The 24322-nt window shown below is 44.2% G+C and overlaps 2 protein-coding genes across 4 annotated transcripts in view; one reads left to right on the top strand and one right to left on the bottom strand.

The window, feature by feature from the left end:
• The window catches only part of CFAP43 (cilia and flagella associated protein 43), a 51853-nt gene extending 51781 nt beyond the window's left edge, over positions 1-72 (bottom strand). Inside the window, exon 1 of the mRNA XM_026069671.1 lies at positions 25-72. Within this exon, the coding sequence (XP_025925456.1) occupies positions 25-72 (48 nt within the window). The remainder of the gene's footprint in view (positions 1-24) is intronic.
• GSTO1 (glutathione S-transferase omega 1) lies at positions 35-10323 on the top strand. Of its 3 annotated transcripts, none has more exons than XM_026069818.1 (6): positions 35-104; positions 242-350; positions 2076-2298; positions 5159-5260; positions 7419-7525; positions 9098-10323. In XM_026069818.1, exons 1-6 carry the CDS (start codon positions 71-73, stop codon positions 9249-9251), a joined length of 729 nt encoding a protein of 242 aa, XP_025925603.1. In that variant the 5' UTR covers positions 35-70; the 3' UTR covers positions 9252-10323. The 3 variants fall into 3 exon arrangements, with proteins under 3 accessions (XP_025925603.1, XP_025925606.1, XP_025925605.1); XM_026069821.1 differs by lacking the exons at positions 7419-7525; positions 9098-10323 and adding exons at positions 6320-6341; positions 6444-6931; XM_026069820.1 differs by lacking the exons at positions 7419-7525; positions 9098-10323 and adding an exon at positions 6320-7374.
• The last annotated feature ends 13999 nt before the right edge of the window (positions 10324-24322 follow it).

The following is a 24322-nucleotide window of genomic DNA, read 5'->3' as shown; positions in this document are numbered from 1 at the left end:
TCCCGCCCCGTTCAACGGCTGCGCGGGGCCGGCGGCGGCGGCGCGCAGAGCTGCGGCGCGGCAGTGCGGCATGGCGGGCGATCACTCCCGCAGCCTGGGCAAGGGTAAGCGGCGACTCCGGCGGGCGGGGAGGCCCCGGTGCTGCCTCAGCCGTGGCCCGCGGTGGGGGCTCGTGCGAGGGCGCGTGGCGGCGCGGGGCTGGGCGCGCGGCGAGTAACGGCAGTAACGGTTCTCCCCGCAGGCAGCGCGGCCCCGGGGCCTGTGCCCGAGGGGGTGATCCGGCTCTACAGCATGCGCTTCTGCCCCTTCGCGCAGAGGGCGCGCCTCGTCCTCCGCGCCAAGGGCATCAGGTGAGGCCGGCTCGGTGGGGCGGAGCGAGGTGGGGTGGGGGCGCTGCCTCCGCCGGGCGCCTTCCCGCGGGGCCGCGGACCGCTGCTGCCGCCCCGCCGCGGGCCCCGGTGGCGGCCCGTGAGGGCTCTCACGGGGGCTTTCGAGCCTCGCTTGTAGCCTGGGCTTCCTAAAATAGCCGTTGTAAAGTGATTTCTGCGGGTGGTTTTGCTATAAAGCTTGACACTTCTTAAGACAGACTTGGGGGAGGTATGGGCCTTGCTGATGCAGGAAAAAATTGTGTGGTGAAATCGATTATGTACAGGCCTAGAGTCAGTCATTAGGAAAGAAGCTAAGGTGATTTTTTTTTTTATTTGTCATAATCCTGATTGTTTGCAATAATAGTTCTTGAACCATTTCTGAGTAAGCGTGTGTAGCACCTAAAAGTGTGGGTGGGCAGAGGTTGGTTGATTTTTTTTTTATTTGTTTTTGTTTTGTTCTAATGTAAGCTGCAGCRAAAGTACTGGGGAATATGAATGCTCAGTGTTTCTTTAAATTACTGCTTAGCAAAATGCAATATAAAAGTTTCCCCCAGTGAGCAAAGAGCCTGTTCTTAAGAGGGAAAGTACTGTGATCTTACATGTCTTCTCATTCCTTTTCTGAAATGAGTTTCTAAAAATTAGTATTTGTGTTGTTTCTTTTTTGAGATAGGGAAGCATTAGTCCCCATTTAAAAACCCTTAAATGACATGGCTAACTTTACAGTTTCAAAGTAAAGATTTTTTTCACCTGTTTCTGATTCCCACCAAGTCCCAGGCCTACCAAAGGTTTGTTAACCGGCACTGGGCTTGGAGTCCTTGCTGGCATAGTGAATGCTTACTACTCAGTTCTCCTCTGATGTCAAGATGAGAACTGTTTCTTGCAAAGAGTAAGTGCATTAAAAACTCCAGGTCAGTTTAGTTGTGTCTTTAGTCTCTTTTGATTAATTTTGGGGCTGGGAGGTTTGTTTTAGTATAGTGAATTGGGATTTTTTCTTTTTTTCTATCTAAATGTGGTTGCTGCCTTCTGGTAATCTTTCAGTTGTTTAAAAGGTTCAGCTGCATATAGCAGACATACAGGGTTGCTGGGAATGTTGTGAGGTCACACTTGAATATAACTTATACTTTATTAGCCTAATATAGACAAATTTTCTGTCTTTTTTTTTTAATAGTGTTTATTTTGCCTTTGATCTGCACAACTTTTTTTATGTGAGGCTATAGGCYAGGAAGATAAGTAGGCAGTGTACTCTCCTGATATGCTCTTTGGTTTATGGCCAGATTAAAGTGCTACTGCAGTTAACTGGAGTGCAGTTTGCTCTCAATCAAGTGCTTCTTGCCGAGAATGTCCCTGAACTTGCATGTGATAAGCATGCGCTGCATTTAGAGCTTGACCTTTAGTTTAGCATGACTGGAAGGGCTTCCTCTTTTGCATGCACGCAGACTATTCATGTGTCTTGGTAGCTTAATAAAAAACTCATTATAAGTCATTGGATTTTCTCCAATAAAGGGATGTGCCTCCCTGGTAGTGTTTCTGAGTGTCACATGGCCAGTCCTGCCAAGTGAAGGACTTCAGGGAAGAGTAGGGAGAGCAGGAGAGTAAGGATTCAGCCTCAAGTACAGTAGCTGTTGAGGTGTAATGATCRCGTTTCTTCATGATATGGAGTGGTACTGTAGCAGAACTGATCCTTTTGTGTCTTATTTCACTCTTCAGCCATGAAGTAATCAACATCAATCTGAAGAACAAACCTGACTGGTTCTTTGAGAAGAACCCCTTTGGACTGGTTCCTGTTCTGGAGACCAGCAAGGGCCAGCTGATCTATGAGTCTCCAATCACTTGTGAGTATTTGGATGAAGCATTTCCRGGGAAGAAGCTGCTGCCTTTGGACCCGTATGAGCGAGCCTTTCAGAAGATGCTCCTGGAATACTTCTCAAAGGTACTATGTGATCAGGGTGGGAGTGTGTTTCTTGCTTTACTAAAACATCAAAAACTGCGGCTGCATTGCCAATGCTTCTTTCATGTCTTAAGACAGGTCTTGTATCTAGGAAAAGCATTTAAATAGCCTGAGACACTTGGAGTATCTTACTGTTAGCTCATACAAACTGCTGTGCATCTGAATTGCTGCCAGCACTTACAGAATCACAGAATGGTTGAGGTTGGAAGGGACCTCTGGAGAKCATCTAGTCCAACCCCCCTGCTCAAGCAGGGTCACYTAGAGCACRTTGCACAGGATCGYGTCCAGGTGGGTTTTGARTATCTCCAGAGAAGGAGACTCCACAACCTCTCTGGGCAACCTGTTCCAGTGCTCTGTCASCCTCACAGGGAAGAAGTTTTTCCTCATGTTCAGATGGAASYGYCTGTGTTTCAGTTTGTGCCTGTTGCCTCTTGTCCTGTCGCTGGACACCAATGAAGAGAGTCTGGCGCCAYCCTCTTGACATGCCCTGTTTAGATATTTGCATACATTGATAAGATCCCCCCCTCAGTCTTCCCTTTGCCAGGCTAAACAGGCCCAGCTCTCTCAGCCTTTCCTCATAAGAGAGATGCTCCAGTYCCYTAATCATCTTCATAGCCCTCTGCTGGACTCTCTCCAGTAGTGCCATGTTTCTCTTGGACTGGGGAGCCCAGAACTGGACACAGTACTCCAGATGTGGCCTCACCAGGGCTGAGTAGAGGGRGAGGACTATATCCCTCAACCTGCAGGCAATGCTCTTCCTAATGCAACCCAGCATACCACTGACCTTCTTGGCCACAAGGGCACATTGCTGGCTCATGCTTAACTTGTTGTCCACCAGCACTCCCAAGTCCTTCTCTGCAGAGCTGCTTTCCAGCAGGTCAGCCCCCAATCTGTACTGGTGCATGGGGTTATTCCTCCCTAGGTGCGGGACCCTGCACTTGCCTTTGTTGAACTTCATGAGGTTCCTTTCTGCCCAGCTCTCCAGCCTGTCCAGGTCTCTCTGAATGGCAGCACAGCCCTCTGGTGTATTGGCCACTCCGCCCAGTTTTGTATCATCAGCAAACTTGCTGAGGGTGCACTCTGTCCCTTCATCCAGGTCATTGATGAAGAAGTTGAACAAGACTGGACCCAGTGCTGACCCCTGGGGGACATCACTAGCTGCAGGCCTCCAATCAGATTCTGTGCTGCTGATCACAACCCTCTGAGCTCTGCCATCCAGCCAGTTCTCAATCCACCTCACTGTTCCCTCATCTAACCCACACTTCCTGAGCTTGCCTATGAGGATGTTATGGGAGACAGTGTCGAAAGCCTTGCTGAAGTCTAGGTAGACAACATCCACTGCTCTCCTCTCATCTACCCAGCCAGTCGTTCCATCAGAGAAGGCTATCAGGTTGGTTAAGCATGATTTCCCCTTGGTGAAGCCATGCTGACTACTCCTGATCACCTTCTTTTCCTCCACATGCTTGTAGATGGCCTCCAGGATGAGCTGTTCCATCACCTTTCCAGGGATGGAGGTGAGGCTGACTGGCCTGTAGTTCCCTGGRTCCTCCTTCTTGCCCTTTTTGAAGACTGGGGTGACATTGGCTTTCTTCCAGTCCTCAGGCACCTCTCCTGTTCTCCATGACCTTTCAAAGATGATGGAGAGTGGCCTAGCAATAACATCCGCCAGCTCCCTCAGCACTCATGGGTGCATCCCATCGGGGCCCACTTCACTTACGTGAAGGCGGGGATGCAGGAGGACAGCTAAGCCAGCTAGAGGCTGAGGCAGGATTTTGAGCATCCAGCAATAGCAGGAAGGTTAGTAAACCAAACTAGCTGAATGCTTGAGACGCAGCCAGTGACAATTGCTGTACTTTACCCTAAGCCTGGCTGTTGGAAGTGCTGCGTGAATGCAGAACGTGAAGAGTGCCTGACTGAGAGCGCTTGGGACAAGAGATGGCAGGTGGCTATAGGCAGTAGAGGCATATAAGGTGGTTTTGTGCAAAAAGGCTGGTTTTGGCCCTCAGTGAGGGATGGAGGCTGGCCTTGTGGCTGCCTGGAAGGAGGAGTAAATGCTCAGTACCCTAAATGYGGATATGACAAGCACAGGCTTTGAAGAGTGAAGAAAGCTAGCTTGGATATGAGGCAGCAGAGGAGGGGAACCAGTGGAAGATGCAAAGAGAAAGACRTGGCCAAAGAAGGGGGAATGAAAGAATTGTATATACAATGGGTCTTTCTGAATAGACATAACGGCAGGAGGTTTACAGGSAAGGATGTTGCAGGAAATGAAATGTGCAGTGAATGTTGATTGTATGAATGACAAGAYCTTAGAAAAATGGTGATATGTGAGCTTTTAAGAATATCATATAATTAGGCTTGGCCACTGGSCAAGTTTCTGTACTTTTCACTAATTTCTCTGGTCATTGCCAAATTAGAAAATACACAGGTCTGTAGAAGCTTGTATGTCCTGGACTGCATCTGTATTTCTTAAAAGTACCTTAAATGTTAGAATAAATCTCCACCGTGTTCAAAATGTATCAGGATTTCAGAAGTGTGTACCTGGGAAAAGAATATTGCTGTGCACCTTGCCACTTACAGCTGTTTTTTGGTAGTGTGTGCAAACTGGAAACGTGCTTATCTCTTTTCATTGTTGTCCTTTTCCTGCACTACTAAAATTTGTTTTTGCATTCAGTCTTCTTTTCAGCCTATGCTTAACCCTTCTGAAGTATCAACTTTTTGTTARTGGACTTTATCTAACTTTTTAATAACAACTTAACATCTAACTTACTCTCTTAAGCTCTGAGTGACTTGCTCMTATTACTGTAATAAGAATATTAAAAGCTTTCTCCTTTGCTTTGTTTAGCTGACACCTATAGTCTTCAAGTATTATGTTGCAGTCAGAGATGGACAGGACACCTCRGCACTGAAAGCAGAGTTTGTTGAAAAGCTTGGCAAACTTGAAGAGGTAAGAGCACTTCATGGTAATGAGYGGGTTGGCAGTTATTGTATCCTATCCTTTTTCCTATCACATTTTGGAACGAGGCACTTCTYCTGCGGTTGGAAGTTGTAGCAATGAACAACCCTGCAATTTACTTGCCTCGGCCTAGGATTTGATTAGCACCATTAGAGTAACTTCTAAGTAGCTAAACTAAACTTCATCTTTGTGATGAAGTCTACTGTGGACCTCCARAGGTTTTTGAATGCTGGCTGACTATGCTGTTGTCTTAAATATCTTCTTTCTGCTTTGGATGAAAGGAAGTCTTGCAGCATGCTCTAAGAGTAAGGGCTAAGGAGTTTGAGCTGCTGAAAAACACCTGTGCTGTAGCTCTGCTGAAATCAGTGTGTATACATTGGTGATGAAAATATATATATATATTTTTTTTTCCCTTCAAGATTTCATCTTCGTTCTCTCTGCTCATCTTTGGGTGGGGGGTGGAGGCAGAGTATAATCTGTCCCTAGCAGAAATCCAGCCCAGGGCTGTGTTCTGCTACAGCAGTGTAACAACTTCAGCTGAGCTCCAGGAAGTATCAGGAGGCTTTGAAGCTGTGTTAGGAACTTCACAATCCTGCTTTAGTGGCAGTAGTGGTTCTTCACTAATCGGAACTCCAGACACAATCCTGCTTTAGTGTCAGACTCTCTTTATCACAAACCCATTCCTTCTGCGTTTCTAGCAGCCACAATTMATGTTTGTCTGTCTTGAGAAAGAAGTGTTCCACCAGTGCGTTTCTCCTCTGGTGCAAARCTTCCAATTGCTTTCCAATACTTTCCTAATTCTTCTAATAGTACTGCATATYCTGCTTCCCTGCCCCCTTAAATTGTCAAAATAGAATTGCTTTCAGGGTAGTCTGTCTGATCAGATTGGTACTAGGGTAGTGCAGATGACAAATTATTTCTTGGGGGAAGCCACCTCCCTGAAATATAAATCCATTAAACATTAAGAAAGAATTAACCTTCATCCCACTTTATTAATGYGGTGAGAAACTTGCTGCTACTTCAGTGTTTCTATTTTACTGTTCCCTGAAGGATTTTGCAGCAGCAGCTGAAGGTGAGCTGAGGATGGGAGAAAGAGACAGCCATGAAAACCTCACTCTGCCTATTGCAGATGATGTTCAAGAAGTGAAGTGTTTTGAAATGCTTCTKTGTCTAGCTTGCTGGTACCCGACAGAGGGAGCTGTGTTCCCATCTCTGGAACTGTACAGCTGTCAGGTTATATTCTGCCAGACCCCTGGTAATTCAAACATCTTGAGATGTTTCTTGAAGGGACTGCTTTGAAGTTTCTATTAGATCATGAGAGGGGGGCAAGGAATGAATGCCATGGTAGTATTTTCGTTCATGTCCAAAAAGACAAGGATTTGTAAGGTCTCTTGAGTTCCATCTTAAAAATACCAAGGTGTTCAAAAACTGGGGTATTAGTCTGCTGAAAGAAGGGTCTCAATTTTCTTCAAAGTGTATTAATTGGAATGACTGTGGCATTCAAAATGCGTGTCCAAAGCATAAGTGTACGAGGAGAACTTACTGCAAGTAGTTTTGCATTCTTTACTGCCTTGCATTGTGTGCTGAGCCCATGCTGGGGCTCTATTTCTCTGAGGTATGTGTATGTTATACTTGCCTCCTGTTCCCTCTGCGTCTGGAGTCAAATTCAGTTCTGGATGTAATGTTAGAAGTGCTTTCCTAACACCACTTGGATGCTAAACTTAGATTGTTTTATTGCTTTAGAAATGCATGTGTACTGTTATGTTTGGTTATTCTCCGCTGCTATTGCTTTTTTACAAGTAAGAAATCATTGCTAACTGCTGGAGATTGTGAACTGAACTCCTTTTTGTTTGTGTACAAGCTACAAATTGCTAGTGATTTATATTTTGACTGGTTTTGAACAGGCGGTGGAGAAGAGCCTGACTAACAGTGTATAAAATAGATRAACTTGGTATTACAGCTGCTTTACTGACTAGTTCTGACTCCCCAGATACTGCRCACATAGGGAAAATGTGCTGTATCTGCATTATTTCCTGACTGATCCCTTCAGCATGCCTGCATTCCACTATGAGGTGGGTTTTTTGTTACTGTAGGGTTGTGCTATGTAATTTTCCTTCTGAGGGTGATTGTCATCTCTCCCCCCTCACAGATGCTGTCCAAATGCAATACTGTGTTTTTTGGCGGGGACTCCATCTCCATGTTTGACTACATGATCTGGCCCTGGTTTGAACGYCTGGAGGCAGTACAGCTGCAGGAGTGAGTATCATGGACCTTGCTCACTTTCTAGTGGACACTGAAGTGCCCCAGTGTGAATGTTCTTTGCATACACTTTGCAGCAATGGGCTCTTGTTGGGGACTGCTGAAGGAAGTGTGTGCTGTGTTACAATTTGGAGGGGAACATCTTCTCAAAACTGAGATGAGTTGTTCAGGGATCTTCTAGAAAAAGGCTTTCACCAGGTCTGTTTCCTATCAAATCATTTGAACAGAGCTGGAAGAAGTGGTAAAAATACAGGGCTTCCACTCCCACACCATAGATGAAAATGAGCCTTCAAATTTYTTGGTCCAAAACCTTTGATTTGAAATGGAGTCTCTTCAGAAAACCTGGACTGACAAAGGAGAGTGGTTTTGTTGCGAGATGGGTAAACTGTATCCTACCTTGCTGTAGCTAATAGATCTGTCCCTGTTGTAACAGAAACAGTCCTGCTAAATGTCTTGGTCTATTATATCCTTAAACAGCTCTAGTTACCGTGGTATTGGGTTAACTTAGGAAATGGTGTCAGAGGAAGCTGTCAAAGGAAGTAGGTGATGAAGTGGGAATATGAGTTGGAACCTCACCCTGATGCCTAAGGCATTCTTAAGGAACAAGAAAGATGCAGGGAATCCTTAGCATTGGAACYTCTGGCACTGAAAAATTAGAGTTTTACTGATGCGCTGCTGGCCTGCTTTGTTTCCTGTGTGGCCCTTGACTGGAAAGAGAAGTATTACAAGCAGTACAGGAGCACAGGTCTAGAATCATGAAAGTATTTGGATGACTGAGGATCTGAGCTAAAGTACCTTAAGAAAAGATGCTTTCTGGGTGAGTCTTAGGAACTAACTGGAGAAGCTGTGTATTAGACTCTTAAACTTGGGAGTTGGAAATTGGAATGCAAAGTACTAGGGTCAGTCTGCCAGAAGAGATTGGAAAGAATAATTTACACTGCTAAGCTTTCAATTTGCCACATAGTCTCTTTTTCAAATGCATGTCAGAGTGGGTTTGTGGCTTTAATCCATTAGTCGAATCATGAATTTCCTCAATAGACACTGGATTTTGAGCTGCTGGATTGCAGGGTAGTACAATTTGCACAGCGCTTATCTTGGTGCACAATGCAGAGGCGAGAAGTGGTTCTGAGGCTGGGAGGAGGGCTCAGCAGCTACGTGCAGCACTTTTTTAGAGACTTGCCACTAACAAAGCATTCCGGAAGGAGGCAGTGTGGTGCAAGCCTCTGTCCTCAAYGAGAAGGAGAGAATAGGTAACAGAGCAAAGTCTCATTTGCAGCAGGGGGAATGAAGGTGAAAAYATGCTTATACCTTGCCCAAGAGGTACCTTTCTGTGTTTTTGCTCAGCTTTGCAGAGTGCACAAGCTCTGTAAGAACTCCTTTATTTTCCAGATGCCAATCTGTCTTCTGTGATCTGATACGTATTTCCGTCACCTGCTCCGAGATGAACGTTATGCTGGAAGGGAGAAAGCAAAACAAGCAGTAAAATAGAACCTCAAGCTGTTTTGCTTCCTTGATGCCCTCTTCTTGGTTTTCCGTTTGCATTACTCAGTCTCTTTCCTTTTCCCATAGCTCTCTGAGTCACACCCCAAAGCTTCRACGCTGGATGGAGGCCATGAAGGAGGACCCTGCTGTCAAGGCTACAATGACTGATCCACAGACCTACAAAGGCTATCTCCAGCTCTATCTGAAGAACAGCCCTGAGGCATGTGATTATGGGCTTTGAGGTGCCAGTGGGCACATGCTGCTGAAGGAGCAGTGCCTCTTCTCAGTGTGAGCTRTGGGGATGTGGTGCAATTTGGTGTGGGCTCTTTATGGTTTGTTTTGCAGTGGAAATAAATCTGTGCTGAAGAGGCTGAGAAACCAGTCCAGGAGGAGGATGTGCTAGCTTCAGGTGGGAGGGGGAAAGTCACTGCTGGCAGTGTATRTCATGTAAAGGAAAATTTGTCTTGACTTGGAGGTGACCCTCTAGTCTCTTCTCAAGCACTGCTGTTGGATAGTCACTGAACCCACCCCATCAGTTGGTTTAAAAAAAGAGTGTAATCCTGGTGTCTTGAAAATAAAGAAAGCAAGCAAACAATGATTTCTGTAAACGCAGCTATTTTTCCCTTATTCCAGGCAGCTGTTAGTCACTGGGCTAATTGTGCAGAGGGGAGTGAGGCGCTGTCAAGGCTAAACAGGTAGTGTGGTCTGTGAAGTTAAGATGCAGTTATCCTAGTGTAAACTGTCCTCTTTTGAGACCACTGTTGCCAAACCACTGAACTTACAACCCCACCCACTCACCCCTGCTGAAGCCACAGCTGATGGGGCCATTTAGTGACGGTTTCCAATTTGGGTAAGACTTGCAAGGGGGTTTATGGCTTCTTCTTTGCAACAGATTGTGTTGATTCTAGGTCCTAACCTCAATTATCCTAGAGGCTGGAGTATGGGATAAAGTTAACACAAACTATATTCTGAGCAGAAGGACACTTGTTTGCWGTACTGCTTCGGAACTCAAAACATTGCTGTGTGTGTCAAGATGTATGTGAAATTGGAAAACTGAAGAAGAAAGAGTTCAGTCTGAGTGTTACATACTGCTGTCTTCTTGCTGCTGGGAAAGGAATAAATGTGTTCTGATTCTCCCAATTGCTTGCTGAACCTGCTTTGCAGTTGGACAGCTTTGAAACTCTCTTAGATGCTAATATAGTAAAGTGGGGACTTTAGGTGTGGGGGCAGGAGTATTTGATTCAAAAGTAGTCACAGGAGAGGGCAGACTGTTTGTTTGTTTTGGCATAGGGGAATAAAAGAGTTATGGTCCACTCTGATGTTGCTTGGATGTGTATGTCTTCCTCTGAAAAACTGACCATAATTCCAGGAAATAAGCTTGCAGAGATAATGAGGTAAAACAGAATGTTCAAGTATAACGACAGGGCTGCAGTTCTAGCAGTGCTGAGATAGTTGCCATGAGATACACAAGACTGTTGTGATGTCTCCCCTGCAACGAGGTGAGATAGCATAGCAGAAGGTGGTAGTTTATGGTTTTCATGGAATCTGAGATCCTGAGCATCTCAGAGCTGTTCTGGAGGAAAATTGAACTAATTTCTCTCCCCCATCCCCCCCCACTCAAATGCAGTCTGCCACAACATACTAACTCTGAGGAGGTGCATGATTGTGTAACTTCRAGTAGGAAAGCAGATAGGAAAGACATTTGAAGAGGAAAAAGAATTAACGGGAACTCCTCCAATAAATATGCTTCCTACGAGCCTGTGTCCTTTTGGAGGCCGCAGTCTGTGAGCACACAGACATTGGAGGGGCTTGTTTATGCTCTTACTAGCTTTAACTCAAACTATGCAGGTTTTCTGCTCTTGTTTATCTTGTGGCTTTTAAACACATCTGACACTACTTAAAAAAATGCTAATTACTGTGCTGTCCSTTCCAGAATACTGATTTTCTGTAAAAGGTTGCACAATCCAAATCCAATGCTGCAGATGTTTAGTAGATTGTCATTAGACAACCCAGTTTTCTGTTCAGAGCATCTTTCTTGTGCTTATGCAGAGCATCTCAGATACCCAAAGGAAGCTCAGGGAATGGCCGTGTTGCAGAGCAGAGTTCATAATTATCAGCAGAGAAGAGTGACACTTCAGGCATTTGAATTAGCCCAATTTGCCAGCCACTGTCTGGAGCAGTAACTGCTAACTCCCTTGYGGATCAGCAAACTTCAGTTAAAGCTATCATCCTCCAGCAGAGCAGCTGGGTAGGTTATAWATGGATGGGCCTTCACTGATGGGCAGCCTTCTCTTTAGGCACAAATTAACTTTGCAATAGCACAAGGCTCGTCTGTTCTGTGCTGCGCTTGATCGCTGTGAGTCCTATAAACGGCAGAAATGCATCAAGTGCAAGAACCAAGCTCAGAGGAGACTGGGCATGTTCTTGGTGTGTCAAGACTCTCTGCAGCATTTTGCTGGGAGTCCCATATGCTGCTATGGAAGATGTCCATGCCACATTTTTAAGGTTTTTTTTCCACCCCTGAAATACACCCTTAAGGGARTAAAGGTTGTTTTGCAAAATCCAGGAGTGCTGTGGGTAACCGTTTAGGACAAGAAGTCTAAGAGCCTCTTCTGTCACAGGGAGTGATTAGATAGGCCAGATGTCATTATGACTGTTGGCATTGAGGTACTCTGCCCACTGCACTTAACTGACATCATAAGACCACGCTGTCTTTAGTGACCACAGTGCTTTGGGTTCCTATCTTATGTCTTCTCTGCATGATGTGTACTTAACAGCAAATTGCCCTAATGCAAAACTTGACTGATTTAGAAGGATTTGTGCAAGAGTCAGAGTTCTTATTTACGACTTTGTGTTGTACAGGTAAGCCTGTTGGATGCCTCCCACCTAGCTATGAATCTAGCCTGTCTTTGTTTAAGTTTGCAAGATCTGTTGCATAAAATTGTAAGTGGAGAGATGCTGAGAAGAATGGGGGGAAAGCATAGCCTTAAAAATACACAACCAAAGGAAGCTGTTTTGTTTTGCTGCCTGTGGAAGCTCGTGRTTTTTGAAACTGAATGTTGATACTGAAAATCCAGCCTTGTCCTGAAAAAATAGTTGCAAGAATGACAGCTCCATTGGGGTGGCAGAATGATTTCTTGATTGAAGCTGGGTTCTTAGAGCTAAGCTAGGTTCTCTTGGCTCATGTATGATCTTGGTGAAGATGTTAGAGACTTCGGCAGTATGTAGGCTGGAACAGAAACCAGCCTTGTCCCACAGCATTATATGGATCCCCCGTAGCTCTGAATGAATGTAGATATACTACRTCAATCTTCCCAGGAGATTTTCTGCTGGAAGATATCGTTGATTTGGGGGGATGCAGGGAAGCAGCTATATCTTTGTGGTGGGCATCAGTTTGCAGGATCAGGGCATGCATGGTAGCATGTGCAGGGGAGGCATTAAGATGTGAGGTATGTCAGAACATGGATCTAGGCTCTTTCATTAGATGCAAGCAGGGTTTGGGCTTGATGAGCCACTGTCACTGAAACAGTGTTGATGGGATCCCCATGGCAAACCTCCAGCAATTGCTCACTGCAGAACACTTTGGTTTTATTAGCTACTCTGCTTTGTTTAGGGCTTGTTAAAGCTATTAGTAAAGTAGGCTGGAAAGTGGCTTCCATAAACATGCTGGGAATATGTTGCACTTTGCTCCAGTATATTATTGGGAACTAGTGGGAGATGTGACATTAGGAGGATCCACTGATGGGTTAAGAATGGAGACTGGCATCTAAAATGTAAGTGGCTGAGGCCAGACCACAGTAACCAGGAGACTTTGTTGTGTTGTTTGAACAGAAAGATGTGCTCTCCCCATCTTAGTTTCCTGGCTCTGGAGTGTACCATTATAAATATGCTACTTCAGCAAAAAAAGGCAAATGAAATATCCTGCTTTATAATTTACTATTAAATATCAGTGCTGTAAATCCTGAGGCAGACAGCTGGGGTCCTGAACCCATTACAGCACACCAGGAAATGCAGGCCTTAGGCAGAGTTTTTGACGTGGTAATGAATACGCAACACTTTGGCCCGGCCTTCAAAGGAAAGGAAAAGTTATGTGGAATGGACTGAGTCTTTCCTTCCATGGTGGATGAGTGTAAATGATACGTGATACTAGTCTAAAGAGGCCAAGTATAAAGCACACATACTAAGTTTTGGTCAGTAGAGTGGAAAAAGATGAAGTCCACGATAATAAAAAAGATCAAGCAGATGAACAGCTGTGCCATTTGGTCTGAGCTCCCATTAAAATCTTCCAAGGATCAGATTGCACAGCAAATATCATATTTACTCACCTTCTCTACTCTATATTTTGCCCTTGAAATTTAATTGTTGGTGCTATTATGYACATGTTTCTAGAATGGTAGTGACTTCTTGTTGTTTCCATTTGTTGTGCCACCGAGTATGAAAACTGCTCTTGGCACAGGCAAAGAAGTTAAAGGTCAGGGTTCATTATGGACAAGGCTGTTTTGGAATCACCATGAATTTAGGGGCAGGATGGATRCTTAAAATGAGCAAGGCCAAGGGCCCAGTTCTGTCCTGCATTCCTAGCACATCCCCACAGCTGTACTGATGTCCTTGCAATGGTGCTGGTACCACAGTGCAAGGCATGGTCCAGCCTCTTGTCTCAATTATTATTTTAGGGATCCCTTATACTGAGGCTAAGAGCAAGGTAGAAGGCCAACGTGAATGGAGGCATAGTGATGCCAGGCTATCAGACCTGGAAAAGTTTGCTGAATTTTGGGTAAGTTAGGTGGGATCTTGGGAATGCCTTCCTGTGACTATGGCAGAAAGCCCTTGCTTGGGGAAACTGTTGAGAAGAGCCTGTCCRAGGAGATTAGAAGGGCCTGTGGTCCTTGTGCTGGAAGTGGTTACTGGAGGTACTGGTATGRAAAGTCTCAAATGTTGCAGACCAGGGACCCCTGAAACACTTAGGTGAACTCCAGACAAATACCCGTGGTTTTGTTGCCCCTTCTAGTCAATTAAAAAGGAAGAGAAAAGGAAAAGTCAACTTCCTATCCTGTTCCATTTAACACCTGTCATAGATGTTTGCAGAAGGAAGCTGAGCTCTGTCCTGCTCATCAGACATGCCTGGCTGTGTATGACGGCRTGTGCTAGGCGTAGTGTGTGCATACATCTCCTGGGCCTGCTCTCCCCATTTTTTTGCTGTCATGGCATCTATAATGTCCCCCCTGCATTGTCAAGGTTTGAGAGCTGGCTATTTTTCATCTTCTCTTTCTTTGTTAGTAGCCTGATGATTTCATCACTCTGTTCCTTGGACATTGGCTTCACTTGGAAAAGGCCGATGAAAACACAGCCTCTTTACAGTCATGAAATCAGATGCCATTTTACTAAACTGTCCCTGATTTCTATAATAAGATGGAAGCGCTCTTTTCCACTGCTGTCCAAAACCAGCAGGACTGCCAGTTGCTGCTTTAGCTGAGTAGATTAGCAATGCCATATGGTGTTGTTGCTACTTTTCCCTCCTAAAGCATTTTGCTGACTTGCTGAAACAGGAATTATAGAATTTGTCAGTAAGGTGCAGCTGTGTCTGGGGTGGAATGTGACAGGTGTTTAACGGTGTGCAGTAACACTGTATCTGAGTCCAGGAGGAAGGGAAAAATGCATCTTGTATTAAAGAACTGAGGTATTGAGCCTTTCCTGTGTCATTCACAGTTGTCTTGCTGCAGTCTGTGAGACCTCACAGCATGTGCTGCAGGTTTGCATCTCAGAGCTACCACTCTGTCTTGGCAAAGCTGATGGAAAAAGCCACCTCTGTGTGGGAAACGGAGCCAGGGAAGAGAGCACTGAACAGCCACAAGTGGAGTAGGGAGGAGGTAGTTTCCTGTAAACTGCAAACCATTTGCATTAGTCACTTCTGTGGCTGCACAGCAAAGGCATAGGAAGGCTGAGGAAAAAGGAGGAAAAAAAGCTGTCTACTTCAGAACACCTGAAGAATCAATGAGAGGACCAACAGTGAGACATCACTACTTAATACTGTCCTTCCTGCAGCTCTCTGCATATGTTCCCCTTCCCCAAAGTGGTGCTTTTGCTCCTTCCTGCTCCTGCCACTCCAACCATCATCAGAAGGTAGTTCTCAATAAAAATGCACTCTGGGCCAATCCACAAGTAGGAGCGTGGCTGTTTTTTCCTCTGCATTCATCACTCACTGCTGTTGTAGCAGCCCTTTTCCATGCCTGTTTAAGCTTGGAGGCAGAGGCTGTCTCATCTTACTTGTAATAGCTAATGCAGGGAAATTAATCAGCTGCTTCTCCTTGTGAGAAAACAGATCTGATTATATAACCCATGCCTTCAAAACCATAGCCTCTCAATTTCTCTTCATATGCCTTGCATAGCTTGGCTCTGTTGGGTTGGTGTATTTGTGCTCTGGGTCAAGCTTTTAACCTCCGAAGTTCTGGCAGAAGGAGAGAGTCAGTGTGTTGAATTGCAGAAGCTGGAACTGTTGGTAGAAACCTGCATGTGGATCTGCACTTGCTTTCCTCTAGCTTTATATTCATGAGCTTCGTAACAGTGATATGATGTGATAATCTGCCTGCAGCCCTGAGGTGAGCTTAACCAGCAGGAATATCGTGCTGACAGCGCAGAATACCTCTGTCCCATGGGAACGCCTGCACGATGTAGGCCAGGCAGGGCTGCTATGCATCACTCGCACTTACGGGCACAAGAACCATCCCAAGGCTGCCCTGTGCTGCCTGGTGCAAGCTGGTCAGGAAGAGACCTGCAACATTTTAGCAAGCTAAGTACTATCTCCCCGTGGCTTTGGGAAATCCCTCAGTGCTCTTTGGTTTCTAGCAGAGGGCTATAGAGCACAGCTAAAGTGTAGGAGCAATATAATGAATTTCTCCCTTTTGATGCACCCACAGAAGTGAACTGACAGATGAGTCAGGCTGTGAACAATGTGGTTTACTGATCCCAGTTCAGCCCAGCCCTGCCTGCTGGGTCTGTACCACACTGTGTTGGATCCTGAATGCTAGCTTGTCTGCATAAAGGTGCCTAATTGGATTTCCAATGACATTTAAATGTTGTGGCGTTTCTGGAAAGCGGCAAGATACTGGCAGAAATCTAATCCTAGCCTCTTGCACATGCCTAAATCTTTCCTGGATTGAGACTGTTATGGCTACAGGCCTGTCTGTGGATTTAAAGATTGTTTCACATCTAGCATTGACTCCTTTTCCCCTAGACTTCCTAAGATGCTTTAAAAATCTTTATTAGGTTTTTAATCTTCATTCTTGCACGCAATTTTTAATGACACAGTCAGACATTTTGCAAGCACTCAAATGCCTAAACGAGGGCTGCATTTAAACATTTCCCTTCTGTACTTCCTACCCTTCCACCTCAGGGCAGGTCAGTAAAACTATCCACCTTCAAGACAGAAATTGCCAATAATCTTTTCTCTAACACTTTGGATAAGCTCTGGTTTTAAACTAGTTAGATTAATAGGTATTTGAAAACTCAGTGCCTTCATTCAAAGGCAGTATCTCCGCAAATGCTGACTGGAAAGCCTTGCCAGATTCCCTCAAACCTCTGCAGATCTTCAGATTTTGCTTCCAGCAGCTGAGTGGGAGGCCAGGATGGCAATCCTGATTGTAACGTGACTAGAAAGTGAAGTTCCTATTGAAGGGCAACAGTCTCTAATTGATCCACAGAATGGGCTCATTCAGATTCCTGCTTCAGGACCAAATTTGTCTGATAGATGTGATATGGATATCTCTGTTTCCCTCCTTCCTCTTCTGTTAAGGCTCTGCTGCAACATGTCGGTTATGCAGATCATTCTGAGAGCAGCGGAAGTAACACAGCCCGATTTCCTCACAGCTGATTTATTCACTGTTTAGGAAAACATAAGTACCAACTGCTTTTTATTGTACCTGGGACATTCATAAGCTCTCTCTTAGGTGCTTTCTCTGCATTATGAGAGTCTCTTCCATCTATCTGCCCACTTACCTAAAATTAATAGGAGCTGAGTGTTTCTGAGGTCTCTACGGATCTGTCAAACTTGGTTAAATTGTTTTACAGATTCAAAAGTTATTTGGCAGAAGATGAATACATAGACCCTCCCCCTCTCACACATATACCCATACACACTGACTACGTAGGAAACTGGTTATAACCTGGTTTATATTGCTGTAATGAATTCATCATTTTAGAAAAAAGTAGGACTGCCTGCAATTCTACTTGGAAAAAGTACAACGGCTTAATGCTTGGTTGGAGCCACTGAACTAATACCCAGGTTCTTGCTAACTGTGGTTCAGCTACAAATTTGAGAAACCGTCTTTCCAAATGTACACAATCCAGATATAAAGCATGCGTCTGCTGCTCTGCCAGTGACACATGGGGACAGACCTGAGTTAGCTTTTATACCTGCAAGCGAGGAAGCACAACACAGTTTAGTAGAGAGGACAAAACTTGCTCAGGAAATGAGCACTTCCCAAGTGGTTATCCCATTCTGAGGCCAGTGCTCCCAGCATTACTGCTGGTGGTACCTGACCAGCTTAATRTTAGCAGGCCTGTAGGTCATGATACCCTCTGAGATTGCTCCTGCATTTTTATAGCACTAACATTTCTGCCTACTTAAAATAAAGGAGATTCTGCCCTTGCTTGTGGATATTCCATGAGTGGTAAAAAGTCATTAGATATATTAGTAGTGGCAAATTTTTCTCCTCTCTTTACCTTCCTGCCTGCCTCTATGGATGACTTAACACTTGAAAAGTGCTTATTTGTATCAACACAAACATCACCCTGATTTGCATAGTAACAAAACAACATTGTGCTCAGTTGGGAAACAGTCTTTCCTGTGTGGAATAAACAATTATTCTGAGGTCTGCAAATTTTTGGTATTAGCCACACGTTGGAACGAAGGCCCTGCTAGAACAGGATACCTTCCTCCATCATGTATCTGTTTACTGTGAAGGGAGTGAGGTAAGGAGGGGGATTTCATGTCAGATCCATAAGAACTGCCCAATATAATTATAACTGTTATATATCCCCACAGTGTGTAAAAGGAGATCTTTTTCTTTCGCTTGTAGAAAAGGCTGCTTCCTGAATTTGCAGGCGTTGAAGTCTTTCACTGTGTTAGAGGACCAGGGATTTTCGTGAGCTTTCTGAGTTCTCCCAAAAGGCAGGTACCATACAGGGCAATCTTGGGCTCAGTCTGAAATGCTATGGGGGAATTAGTGTAGAGCGAGGAGGACCAGACTGTAGCAAGTACAGCAGCTCATGACAGTGCAGAGGGGTACTACGGACATCTGCGCTAGTAAAGTTGTCTAAATGCTGACCTGACTCCACCTGGGCTTATTGGCAGGACAGTCTACCCAGGAGATCTAGTAAAGAGCAAGCAGACAAAACAACCCTAATCTGAAGGAACCGGTCTCAGAGAGGCACGTACTCACTGAGTGGGTTTGGAGAGGGTTGTTAATGGTGGCCTTCAGTAAACTTGGATGATTTTGGAATTTTAGGAAACTGCAAAATCTCTGAAGTGTGTTTGAAAACCTTTTCTAAAATGAAATGTCTCCAAGTTAATATTATACCTGATGTTCTCACATTCTCGTATTTGAGCTATCTCCACAYTCCCAGCATTTAAAATGCAGTTTTGAAGATTTCAAATGAAGTGGCAGTCAATGCCCAATGTTACTGCAGCTTTATGGGGCCAGATTGGAGGCCCTAACACAGAATAATAGAAAGTTACTGTGACCTCTGAGTTTATGGCTCAGAGACACGGATGTCAACCAGTGAAGTCTTACCTCTGCTTTAAATGCTGCTTGTTTATGCCAACATTTTGAGGTGTGGGTGCTTTTGGAAAGGTGCTAACTACTGTGTGGGATTAGGGGCTACTTGTAAAGCTTTGCAAGCTTCATATAGGTCAAGCTTTGCTTGAATGSCCCACACCACTGTGCTTGTTGTTCCTTGCCATGTGTCCGGTCCCTTTTGCATTAACAGATGGCTACCGTTCTGGCCAGTCTCGGATGCATGGAACCATTAGCAAAAGCAAATATAACAGAGAACTTGCCAAAAATATTTAACTGAGAGGAATTTGGTGCTAAACTCTTCTTTAGCTGCTGCTGCTTAGCTAAGGTCAACCCTGCAGAATGAGCTACCACTGACTGACAGTTCTAGCTTTGCCTCAACTCAGCAGTGAGAGCAGGACATACCTGCTGAGGGAGAAAAATACATGACAGGAGATGAATGTAATGTGCTATCAACCCTCTTGGCCATCAAGCTGGCAAGTCAGATGTACACAACATCACTAGATAAAAAAGCATAACTGTTTTTAGCTGATTAGTTATCTTGTATCAGGAATATTTCTGCTCCTGATTTCTGATGATTGCCTTTCAGGAGCTGTGAAAGTTGTAATTGTTAAATTTAACCATGTGTTACTCTTACCATAACATCCAGCTGCCAAAATAACAATTATTAGCAAGACTAAGTAATTATAGTGTTCAAGCTGTAAATGACATACAAGTCCTCATTGCTCAGGCTATGTTACAAGTAGACACTGTGAGAAGCTTTTAATGCCTGTAAGAGGAATTTTTTTGGACATTAACGGAGAGAGAGGTAAAATGTTACTTGTATTCTTGCCCCAAAAGAGAAATTGTGAATGTCAACGACCTCTGCCATAGTCACCARGTCAGCTTTTGCCATCTAAAACATTTAAACAACAGATGGGTATTGAAAGCAAAAATGTCCAGGTCTTTAGGGTCTAATCATCTACTTTATTAAGGTAGCAGAGAACCAGTTTGCAGCGTATTCACTCTGCTATGCATTATTTATTTGTCTTGCACTCTTCCTCCCATATAAGCCTAACAAACAGCTTCAGAAGACAAGAACTAGTGGAGGTTTTCTGAGCGTGTGACAGACTTGATTTGCTTTGTGTAACTTCCCTATATTCAACTATTTATTCCCAATGTATTGAAAAAATGTCAAYGTATACTACCACAAACATTAGAACTCATCTTTAAGTTGGCAATAAAAGCAGAGATACGTCTAGCTGGAAAAGAACGTGCTGCTTTCTAAATCTAGGTCAAAATCAGTCATTTGTAAAGTTTCTCCTGTGGAGTTTTGGTTCTAGAAGAAATTGATTGTTGAAGGGGAGAGAGAACTAGAAGGTAACATAAGGTAATTAACCATTCTGCAGCAGCAGGGATGGCTGGTATGTACACCGTTTCCAGGACCCCCACTCAGGGCTGTCATCAGTGCACAAAACCCATATCCCTGACTATGCTGGATGAGCACAGTGCTTTAAAAAAGTCAGTTCCTCTTTATAAAAGTACAGTTGCAACTGAAAGGCAATTGCATATTGTTGAAACCGAGAGGACAAGACCAAGAGGTTTACTCACAGTTCAAGTTTGTGTGCTCATTACCCAAGCTTAGGGTGATCAGTCTCTTTGCTCAAGGAGTGAGGGACATCCCAGACAGCACCTTTACACACCAGCTGAGCATAAACAAGTACCTGTGTCTGARTGTGCTAGATAAAGCTCCAGCTGTAAATTACACACTTACTTAAGGTTTGTGCTGCAGGGTTACTGTTACCTCTAGCTTATGTCCACCTGTAAGTATATTGTCAGCAGGTGTGAGAATTGCATTTCTGGACTGAAGCGTAGCCATAATCTTATGTATTAACTTCAGGTTGCTGGACTTCATCAGAAGTCCATAACATGTTGGAATCAGGGCTTAAAAAAAGCCTGGAGATAAGAAAAACACAAGCATTTGAATCTCTGAAGAAAGATACCTCTCCTTGAATCTGGATTCAAAGCCTAGAGACAAACCTTTATACTACTAGAACAGAAGGCAAAAAATATCTAGAGCAGCTGGTGTTGGCCTCTATCTCTGCCTGGGTGCTTCATGGTAGATGATATTAGTAACGTTCGTTGTTTGGACTAAAAATCTGCTTATTGCCCTTACCAAAAAGGATTTTACACTGATGTGACCCCTTCTGTTACATTGCAGCACAGAAGCTGTAAATAAGTAAGAGAGGAAAAAACAGAAACAAACAAAAACGCCCCAGGAGGTCAGCTGCTCAATGAAGAAAATTTTGCTGAGCTGTGGGGTTTGTCAGACTGAGCTTAAAGGAGTGGGGTTTGTTTGTTTCTAGATAAAGTTGCACTAAAACAGCCAGGACTGCTGCTGATCCCTGGGCCACAGCACTCACAATTTCCATTTACCGCAGTGTGTGCTTGACCCTGGGAAAGAATAACTCCTGGCTAGGTAGACTTGCGCTACAACTAGAAGCCAGCCACTTCTGAGACCTGTTCAATGCTGATTCATCCCCAGAGATCACTGGAAGGCAGAGTCATTAATTAAAGGTGCACAGAGCATTCTGTGGGGCTGGGAGAGATGTAATCAGGGAAACAGAGTTTTTTATTATATGAATTTATAAATAGTTTTGGATTTCTTTCCAGAGCCAGAGCACATAAGAATATTAACAAGGAGGTGCCGTTCCCTTAAAACATCAGGGAATGAGCTGAGCAGGAGGCTGAGTAAGTGGGGGAGATTACTGGAACTTGGCTGTGGATACCTGTAAAACAAGCAGGTAAAAAGGATTTTTCCAGCAAAACTGGAAATTCAGGAGATCTGATTCAGCCAATAAGGGCAACACCTATCAGCAGTATTTGAGGCCTGCCACAAGAGGGCATTTTTTTGAGCAGATACCCAGAATAATTATTTTGAATTCCCATGGATTCATATTCCTGGTAAGTCTGATATCCCTGGCATTATTCTAGAATAGCCTTTCCACTTTGCACATTGCATCTTATTCTGGAACAATTTCTATATGCTGTCTATACATCACAGGGAATCTTGCTGTTTAACTAAGTGTGCTAGGATCCCACCTGGCATATCCCAACTCCATCCTTCTGCTCCCTCAGAAAATTTTTTGGGGAGACTAGAAATAAAATAAACTTCACACTTCTTTAGATTTTGTAAAGACCACCTTTATTATAAATAAAGCTGCATGACAAAATCTATACAAATTTAACAGTGTCCTGCTATAAGAGCAGCGGTTTGAGTACAGCATCACGTATCTGTGTAGCTTTCAAATGTAATATTTTCTGTACTTTCTAGAATCAAGGAAGGAAGAACTTGTTTTGGAGGGTTTTGATGTTATTCCCCATCTCAAATGTGTTGCCAAGACAGCTCTTCACACTACAGTCTTGCTTCTGAGCTAATGTTACCCCAAAAAAAAAAAATCTAAAAAAAAGACAAGTAATAAATAGGGCTATTTACCATGTAGAGTCCTATGAGAAGAACTAACCCCTCAGTGATCAGCAGCCAAGCTGTTAAAGGTGGGTAAATTCTTATTTCCTTGCCACAGAGAGAAAGTTGCAAAGACTCTGCATTAAAAATTGTCTGCTGAATGATCACCAAATCCTGCTGCTTGAATGCTGGACAAGGTTTTGGATTCCTTTACTAAAATACATCTTTATACCCCCCATAACTACTGTATGCAGAACAGCCCAGAGAGAGAAGCCATATCCTGCAGTTGGCACGTACTAAAGAGTGAACTCCCCACAACTCCTCTTAGATGACATTCAGTTCCTGTATAGTAATAATAACCTTAGACCAAGACATTTCCTAAAGGTGAATGGCTCCTCAGGCTACGTTGTAGATCAGTGGCTGCTATCAACCCACCACTAATTCCACTGCTTCCAAAGAACCTGTAATAAAATATTGAAACCACAAGTTGAGGGTGGAGGGAGTGGCTGAAACCAGCAGAAGGCTATAGGAGTTCATCTGGTTAACAAATACTAAGAACAGTTCTGAGACACAAGAAAGGGGTAAGGCGGATCACCCTTCCTCAGGCTCTCTCACAGCCATCAGGACGTTACCAAAGAGATGTTGTCTGTTTGTTACTCATGTGTCACGCACTGTTCGGTTTTAAAAGAATGTTACTCACTTTAAACCACAAAACCCACTGCCACCCCTGCCCTTTGAAGCTGTTTCCAGTGAATACCCAGCARGACTTCAGTCAAGGCAGAACTAAACATGGCCACCACTAAGTCTTCGGACATTTTCACTTTCTGACAGTGAATGGAGTGCTGATGGTGAATGAGCGATGGAGCTGAACTGTCTTACAAACCTTTTTTATGAAATGTGTGTGTGGCCTGTTACTAATAGGGCTGGTACTTGGTGGAACAGATTTACTACAGGAGGGACAAGACACTGCAAGGAATGATGCTCTTCACATCATGGCCTCCTTGTAGCACAGCAGAGATCCGATCCACAGAAATGTTGTGTACCCACATCTCCCCAAATGGGACAAGTATATACCTCTGGGTATGTGACTTACAAAGCCCTGAAGCTTACTGGAGCACAGCTTATCAGCGCAGAGCACTTCTCCCCGCCAGATAGATATGAGTGGGTTCCATTATAGCCTGAATGCACAGAACAAATCTCTTAAAAGATGCTCAGGGCAAAGTAAGCTTATTGCATGTAGGCAAATTAAGCCAAGCAATTTGCTTTCTGGGGAGTCAAATCCATAAATTCCTTTGTTCAGCTCCAGTTTCGGTTCAAGAGAAAATATGCACACAAATACAGAAAATGAAAAACAAAAGATTCAATACACTTCAGTTTAGGTTCCCTTTGAGTCTAAGCAGCAGTGCCTGGAGTTGTGCAAAGCCAAGTTTAGGCTTGTTTACAAACCCACAGGACTGGTGTTACACAGCTTTGTTCTGATATTTTAAGAGGGAAGTTAGATTATTCTGTTAAATAGCCTTTTCTTCTCATCCTCCCCCTGCTCTATCTTATATAAAAGTTATTTTTTCAACCCTGAGTGTCATTTCCTGAGAGACCTGGGGCACGAATTTGTTTCTGTTCTTTGGACAGGCTAAATTTAGACTCCTGACAGGAAATGGCAGAGAATTTTTCATTTCTTCCTGGCTGCACTAGGAACACATTTAGAAGCAACTCAGACCACAACTGCTTCAGCATGACCTGTCCGCAGGCAGCCCATGCAAAGCTGGATCTGGTACAGCCACCGCAGAGTAAAACCTGAGCAGGTAGGAATGACAAATCCCTTGCGTTTGCAAACATCCTATTCAGCTTCCAGTGTAGCCTCCAGGCTCCAGTATTCACCCACTGTTCCTGTGCCTCTACTTGTCACTACCTGCTTGGTGTGTCCCTTGAAATTGCTCCTGCCCCCTTTCCTGCTGAGGAAGGCTTGCTTGGTTGTGCTGATGAAAGCCAGGGGCTTTCTGGTTAGCRTTAGCAATTAGGCCTGTCCTGTTGCTCTGCCAGCCCTGGCAGTCTCCCAGGCAGAGCTCGCCAAGGATG

Source organism: Apteryx rowi, unplaced genomic scaffold (genome assembly GCF_003343035.1).
Source record: "Apteryx rowi isolate R43461 unplaced genomic scaffold, aptRow1 scaffold_3, whole genome shotgun sequence".
Classification (NCBI taxonomy): Eukaryota; Metazoa; Chordata; class Aves; order Apterygiformes; family Apterygidae; genus Apteryx; species Apteryx rowi.
Note: the sequence above shows the minus strand (reverse complement) of the source record. Positions and strands in the feature narration are given on the sequence as shown.